This window comes from Neovison vison, chromosome 6 (assembly GCF_020171115.1).
Source record: "Neovison vison isolate M4711 chromosome 6, ASM_NN_V1, whole genome shotgun sequence".
Lineage (NCBI taxonomy): Eukaryota > Metazoa > Chordata > Mammalia > Carnivora > Mustelidae > Neogale > Neogale vison.
This window is the reverse complement of record NC_058096.1, coordinates 111,325,668-111,333,972: the sequence shown is the minus strand read 5'-3', so window position 1 is coordinate 111,333,972 and position 8,305 is coordinate 111,325,668. Positions and strand designations below refer to the sequence as shown.

General features: G+C 39.8%; 1 protein-coding gene across 1 annotated transcript; it reads left to right on the top strand.

Annotated features, from left to right (window-relative positions):
• Positions 1–7,124: 7,124 nt before the first annotated feature.
• Positions 7,125–7,838, top strand: LOC122910115 (cytochrome b-c1 complex subunit Rieske, mitochondrial-like). The gene has a single exon (XM_044254821.1). It carries the CDS (start codon positions 7,125–7,127, stop codon positions 7,731–7,733), a length of 609 nt encoding a protein of 202 aa, XP_044110756.1. The 3' UTR covers positions 7,734–7,838.
• Positions 7,839–8,305: the final 467 nt, after the last annotated feature.

The window sequence follows — 8,305 nt, the reverse complement described above, 5'->3', positions numbered from 1 at the left end:
AAAAAAATGAATGAACAACAAATATATGGCCCTTAATTCAGTTCCCAGGAATCATAAACAAGGCTTCCCTTCACTTCAAGGCATGAGAGAGGATGCAAGCTCACTGTTTGCAATGCTAGTGCTTTCGAGCCTTCTAACACACTTCCATCTGGCCCTGATTTTCCATTTTCCCAATTTGGAACAACTTTTCCCATTCATTGGAATCACTTCCTTTCTTATGTTTACAAAACAGATGATTTGGGGATTTTACATAATTCATCCTAAACACAGACTAACTCAAACTGAGTCCAAGTACCACCCACTAACAGCGTGGAATATTGCATTAAATGTAAAAAAAACACCATTCTGTGTGCCTTTAAGAACCTAGTGAGGAACTTCAATCTGACAATATTTTTAATCATAGTAATGTTGCCCTTATGGGGTTCTCCTGAGTGCACCACGGCGTGAGTTTATATTCCTAGGAAGAGTTTATAGTGTTTTGGTTCATTATAGTCTGGTTGTTGAAATGAATGCAGAAATATGAGATTTTTAGCATAGTTCCGACTTTCTATTTACATACCTTACTTAGTCCAGATGTAAACTTTTAGAACAGCTGTATCCCTTAGATGCAAAAGATTTATTGGTTGCTTAAGTGCATTCTGAATCCTGCTGGGGTATATTTTGGATTTCTTTTGGCAGGATCAGTGGAGACAGACTGGGGTAGGCAGAGTAAAAATCTAATTGCTTGCAAAAGTAGGTCTGAGATACAGGTGTAGGGAAAAATTACAGGAGTCATTAAGTAAAACACTTATTTTAAAGTTGGTCAAGGAAAAAAGAAAGTGATTTGGGACTTTTGTTTCATGATTTTCCACCTTTACTATACAAGCAAACAGTTCAGTAGCCTTATACACCAGGTACCTTTTTAAGTACCTTACGTATACGGACATGTGTAAAATTCTTAACACTTCTATTAGCTCTATATCACTTACAAAGAAACAACTGCTTAGAGAAGTAAAGTCATTTGCCTAAAGTAATCCAGTTATGTAAGAGGCATAAATCAGATTTGAAACAAGACAGCTTGGCTTTGGAGTCAATGCTCTTAACAACCACACCATATCAAGCTGTCTCTGAAGTGCCCTTAATTACTTCAATGGCCTTCTAACTGGCCTCCTCACTTCCCATCTTCTATGCCCCCCTCCAAGCTGTTCTTCACCAGCATCATCTGCTTATAGTGCAGCTTTGACCCATGTCATTCCCCAGCTCAAAATTCTTCAATGGCTCACAGCTACTCTGAGCCAAATCAAGTGACACAGCCTCACCCCAGTACTCCAAGGCTCTCCAACTTTGTCCCAACCTCTCTTTTCAACCTACATCCAAAATCTCTCCCTCAAAAATATTGTGCTCTGGGGGCGCCTGGGTGGCTCAGTGGGTTAAGCCTCTGCCTTCAGCTCAGGTCGTGATCCCAGGGTCCTGGGATGGAGTCCCACGTTGGGCTCCCTGCTGAGCAGGGAGCCTGCTTCCTCCCCTCTCTCTCTCTGCCTCTCTGCCTACTTGTGATCTCTCTCCCTCCCTCTCTCCAAATAAATAAATAAAATCTTTAAAAAAAAAAAATATTGTGCTCTGATTAAACTTAAACCCAGACTGCTGTTCCAAGAAAAAAAAAAAAATGGTTTTGTTTATTATCCACCAGCACATTGAAAACCTTCCCAAAACCAAGGCTAATATAAACCTCACCTTCTCCTTCAATATGCAAAAATCATGTACTCTGTTATAGACTGAGTTATGTCCCTCCAAAATTGCTAATACTAACCATGCAGTATGACTATATGTGAAGATAACACCTCTATGGAGGTAATTAAAATTAAATGAAGGTCTAAGAGTATTTCTAAACTCAGTGTGTCTGGTGTCCTTACCGAAGAGGAAGAGACGCCAGAGATACACATACAGAGGAAAATTCATGTGAGGACACAGCAAGAAGGCAGCCATTTGCAAACCAGGAAGAGAGAGGCCTTACCAGAAGCCAATCCTGTTGGTACCTTGATGTTAGACTTCCATCTTCCTCAACTGTACAAAAATAAATTTCAGCTGTTTTAGCCATCCAGTCAGAGGAATTGTGTATGGCAGCCTGAGCAAAGTAATACTCTCCTTCATTCCTTAGGGTAAGAATTATTAATCTTGTGTTCAATGACTGGATTTGAGCCCTTTGAGTTTAGTAATGCACTATTATGGGATTTTAAAAATTGGGGGAAAAAACCTCTGGGAAAAAATCACTATTAATGAGAATACAATCACTTCTGAGGAAAAACAACATCTCTCTATATTTAAATATCACTCATGGTTATTCCACTTTTTCTGGGCCATTATACAGTACAGTTATTTTTTTAATTGTAGATATTTTTACTGATTTGATAGTGTTTTCTTAGATATTTGAAAGACAATATTCTTTCACATTCTAGAGAACATTCCAGAAAGCAAGCACAGTCTTGATTATGCTATATCTCTTCCCTCCCACAGTCAGTAATTACTCTCTGTTCTTACTCGTATTTCAGGAAAGATGTCAACCATCAGAGTGTGTACAGTTAGTCACACCACAGTTTAGTTTGACACACTGCCCACATTTCTTCAGCATCCCTGAGAAGGCCCATCAGCAAACCAGTTGACAATTATTGCACTTGGGCAGTGACCATCTGAGAGTCATAGAACAACACCATAAGCAAATATTAGAAATAAATACTAAATTTATTTCTTTGCCAAAGGACTTTGTATTGATAAATGAACAGAAACAATGACCAGAAATTGTTGGTAATTGGCAGAAAAGATTACAAAGTGATTTTAGTTTAGGTTTTTTTTTAATGCTTTTCTGCATTTCCAAATTTTCTCTGGTGATTAAGTATACTTTTAGAATCAAAGAGGTAAAAAAGAAAGAAATTCTCACTGAACAGAATCTCCATCCAGCCACCCAGGTCCCTCCTTACTGAGTCTCTATAGATCTACCTTTCCTAATTACCTAATTACCACTATTCTTGTCCTGCTCCTTGGTCATCATTTACATTCACTAGACCAATGTCCATTCCCTCAGGTCAGTCAAAAAAATTAACCATATTACTATGAGCTAATGTCTTAATAGGGTTAAGTGCTCTATAACTCTAATTATCATATTTGAATTTCAGTCATACTTTCAGAAAACACTCCCAAAATGTGGACTCCTTAACCCTGGAGCTAGCCAGTGGTCCATGAAAGTGTGAGTGGGATTACCAGCCTTTTAGTCACTAACCAAAATGTGGTCACTGATTCAGTAGCCCTACTTATACTGGAGTAAATAATTTAGTCCTGTGGTAGCAAATGGACAACCACATCACCGTGCCAAATTGCCAAGCCTTAGTTTATTCTCTTACCTTTCTCTTAACCACCTTGGTTGATCCACTCACTCTCAATCTGGACAAGTTAAGAGGCCTTGAGAGAGAAAATAAAGTATTTAGATATCTAAGCCTTACTCTGTTGGAACATAATATAACATAATATATTTGAAGAGGAAGAGCTCTTCAAATAAAGAGACATTTTATTTTGTTATGTTTCTCTTAGCACATCTTAAATTCCAAATGGAATTTTCCCCATGACTGTTCCCTTTTCCATCCCCATTTGATGTTTCCCAGGGTCCATAAACTCTGCAATCCATTGTACATGGATATAATCTCTGACTGAAAATAAGAATGCCATTACTTTAGAGCCTCCCAGGCATCCTTCCACCCCACAAAAGACAGTAAAAATTCTTGCTTTGGAAGGAAGAAAACATAGCATACTAATTAATTTCTCATTGAGACATTCCACTAATTAGTTAAAATAAAATAGTGCCAGGGCTTGGGTTAGAACTATATTTCAGAAACTCAGGCCAGCGTTATTTCCACTACATTAATGATTCTCAACCTTGGCTGCACAATGAAATCACCTATAAAACTTTAATAATTACTGATGTCCAGTCACACCCCAAGAGATTTTGATTTAATTGTTCTGATGGCCTACGTATCCAGAGCTTTAAAACATCCCCAGGTGGTTCTAATATGCAGCCAAGCTTGCAAACCATTGATCACAGTGTGCTGCCTCTCCTAGTGACTAATGGCCAACCAGACAGGACACATGGACAGTGAATAAACTAGATGGTACCCACATTGTTCACCCCAGCTTCCCCTCTGTGCCCCCTCTCCCTACTCACGTATGTGTAGCTATGTGCTTAGCATAAAGAGTTGCTTATTTAACTGATAGATGCTGTCTCTGTCTAGAGCAGGTTTCTTTAAACATTTTCCTGAAGAGCCAGATAGTAAATATTTTAGACTTTTCAAGTCATAGTTTCTGTAGCATCATCAGCTGCATCATTGTAGCAAGAAAGCCATTGAAAATAGTAATGAACATGGTTGTATTCCCATAAAACCATATTTGTGAAAACAGGCACCCAATCCTCAGCCTATAGTTTGTTGATCCTTTATTTAGAGTCTCTAAGGCATATAAAGCAATTACTATATATTTTTTTCAAACTGAGACTGCAGTAACTCTGATGCCAGTGACCTTCAGAATTCCATTGTCATCACTGGAGTGTATTTGCCTGCCTGAAGGAAAGACTTCCTGCAGAATAGTTCTCCTTTGCCTTTTCCTGCTGTTGAATAGAACTACTTTTTCAGGGTGGAAGCGACGGTGTTCCCCAAAAGTCCATATCCATATATGTTCAGTACTTCCATGATATCCAAATGGGGAGGTCTCTCCCTCTGGACACCTCCAGCTCCTTCTTGTACATATATTGATTACATCACTTGTCACTTTTCACACTATTATTTTGCACATTCTATCTCCTGTTCTAGATCATAAGCAACTGAAGGATAGTTACTTTAACTAACACTACTACTTATTATTGTGATTATTATCATTTGCATACATAGGGTGCTTTGCAGCTCAGGCTCATTTTCACTTTCATTAGACCCTTTAATTAAACCCTCCCCTCCTCTCCCCCTGCCCAGGAGACAAATGGAGTCATTAGTGTTAAGAAACGCCTGGGTGTTAAGATGAGAAAACTGAGACTCAACGAGATTACTGAGCATTAAGAAGCAAAGTCTACACTTGAATCCAGATCTTGTGATTGCAAGGTGTGTTTAATGCAGGAAATTACATATGGATTCAGAGAGTTGTATTCAAATTGATTTGGTAGTGGGTATGAAAATTAAAAAAACAACAAAATACTTTCATTCATTGTAAATGTCAAGGCCAAAGAGCATCAGATTAAACAGTCTGTAAAGAAAGCTCAATGACATTAGTGTGGCCAATGTCAACACCTTCGCTGATGAGGCCTGATAGAGAGAAAAAGGCATATGTTCAACTTGCTTCCATGATGCATTGGATACTGCCAATAAAATTGGGATCATCTAAACTGAATCTAGTCAGCTAATTCTAAACATAAATATTTTTAAAAATAAAAAAAGAAGTTTAATTAATATTTTTGTAATCTTGAACAACTTATTCAATGTCTCCGAATTTTTGTTTTTTAAACTACAAAAATATGGATACCAGTAATATACTTACCTCTAAGAGTTATTTTGGGAATTAGAGACAATATGATTAATATTTCTGGTATGACTAAGTGGTCAATACTGGCAACTACCATCACTACTAATATCGATACTATTGTAATTAACCCTGCTACTATTAATACCACTGATTATCCAGGATTCTTTTCATTTTGTACATGCTTCCATTCATTGTTGCATGTTACATTATATTTAATACACTGCCTTTAATCTGACAGATGCTTAATTAAAAAATTTTTTTGAAGATTTTATTTATTTGACAGACAGAGATCACAAGTAGGCAGAGAGGCAGGCAGAGAGAGAGGGGGAAGCAGGCTCCCCGCAGAGCAGAGAGCCCGATGCGGGGCTCGATCCCAGGATGCTGGGATCATGACCTGAGCCGAAGGCAGAGGCTTTAACCCACTGAGCCACCCAGACAGATGCTTAATTAATACTGAATGAATTTAATCAATTAGTTTACTAGCGATTGGTTATATGTACCAATATTTATAAGCTCCTTCCACTATAAACCTTTTAAATCTCCCCAAAAGCAAATGACTCCCTTTTAAAAAGACAATATATAAAAGTAATTTCCTTCTAAACTCAAAGAATGTCCTTTGGCAAGTATACATTCCCAGAAACACTTTACTTAACCACCTGAAATAAGGGAACATAACCCCCAGCTGATCTTCTTATAGAATCATTAATACTTAAAAGTTAACAAAAGCAAAGCTGTCAGCAGAATTTTCTGGATTAGTAGATGTTCGACTTTGGCTGAATCATCAGTAAAAATGATCATTTTCTCTTGACTTACAATCTTTCTTGGATGACATGCCAAAACACTCCTGTAGACCTCTGGATAGGGTCAAAAGTTCAGAGATAGCTCATTCAAGCACCCCAGTCACCTCTAATCTGCTCCACTGAGAAGTCAGTGAATTGATTAATTAAGACATACTGAACCCCCACTATGTATCATGCACTTTACTGGGCACTGAGGTGGTGAAAGAAGCAAAAGACATTATCTATGAGTTCAAGCAGTTTATGATCTGATGAGTAAGAACCAATGTACAATTCTGAAACAGACTCTGTAAAGTATGCTCTGGGGTGATGTCTTAAAATTCCAGAGAGAGAGAGAGAAGTATGGGCCAGGATAGGCATAGAAAATTTCCAAAGGCAAATTTCCAACTCCAGACTTCTAGTGGTACATGGAGCAGAGAGGAGCAAGATGGAAGAGGAGTAGGAGACCTAAATTTCGTTAGGTCACAAGAATTCAGCTAGATAGTTATCAAACCATTCTGGACATCTACAAACTCAATGGGAGATTGAAGAGAAGAAGAGCAGCAATTCTAAGAACAGAAAAGCAACCACTTTCTGGAAGGTGGAATGTGTTGAGAAGTGAATCCAAGGTGATATATGGGAAGATAGACCACAGGGGAGGAGCCGGCTCCTGGCAAGTGGTGGAGCAGTGGAGCACAAAATCAGAACTTTTAGAAGTCTGCTTCACTGAGGGATGTCACTCCAGAGCTTAAGCAGGGAGTGGAGCTCTCACAGGGAGAGTGTGGCCTCAGGACCCGTGGGGTCACAGAAAGAGCAGGTATGCCTGAGTGTGGCAGACGTCACACAGACGTCAGGGTGCCTGACTTCTCTGACTATCGGCGCACTGAAGTGTTAGATGGTACAAAGTCTTCAAAAGAAAGCAGTGAGGTTAGAAAAGGTTTCTCCTATTTGATAACTGCAACAACTAGTATAGGTGTTGCATATGCTGCCAAGAATGTCGTCTCGCAATTTGTTTCCAGCATGAGTGCTTCTGCTGATGTGTTGGCCATGTCGAAGATCGAAATCAAGCTATCTGATATTCCAGAAGGCAAGAACATGGCTTCCAAATGGAGAGGAAAACCGCTGTTTGTGTGCCATAGAACCAAAAAGGAAATTGAGCAGGAGGCTGCAGTTGAAGTGTCCCAGTTGAGGGACCCACAGCATGATTTAGATCGAGTAAAGAAACCTGAATGGGTTATCTTGATAGGGGTTTGCACTCATCTTGGTTGTGCACCCATTGCAAATGCAGGAGATTTTGGTGGTTATTACTGCCCTTGCCATGGGTCACACTATGATGCTTCTGGCAGGATCAGGAAGGGGCCTGCACCTCTCAACCCTGAAGTTCCCTCATATGAGTTCACCGGTGATGACATTGTGGTTGTTGGTTAGAGACCTGGACTCAAGTGCTAGGCTCCTTTCCGGCTTGTCACCTAAGAAGACTTAAATAAGCAAGCCTTCTATACTTAAGTTGATTTGAAATATTTAAGAATTGCTAATAATTCTTACCAGGTATCAAATTCAACCAATAATTCAACCAGGTATCAAAGCGGGGAAGCCAACTACAGAGACAGACCTGAGGAGGGGGCTCTCATTTCGGGGTTATCTTAAATCATGATCCAAGGCACAGTCGGGCCACTGTTTTTCAAGGAGAGACCCCACAGGTGCCAGAAGCAGGGAGACTCACCCTGCTCCTCACAGGAGTGAGGAGCAGGAATCTACTGGGTTTGGAGACTCCAAATGGCACCATGCCCCAGAGACAGAAATGCTCAGTCACAGGCCAGGTGAGCACAGACTGTGGCCAGAGACCAGGGAGATGGAAGGGATTGACTGCTTTTCTCTGAGGGTGCACTGAGGAGTGGGGCCTGAGCTCTCAGCTCCTATGGGCCAGAGATTGAGAGGCTGCCATTTTCATACTCCTCCTCCAAAACTGTACAGAAAGCATTCAGAGAACAAAACTACTG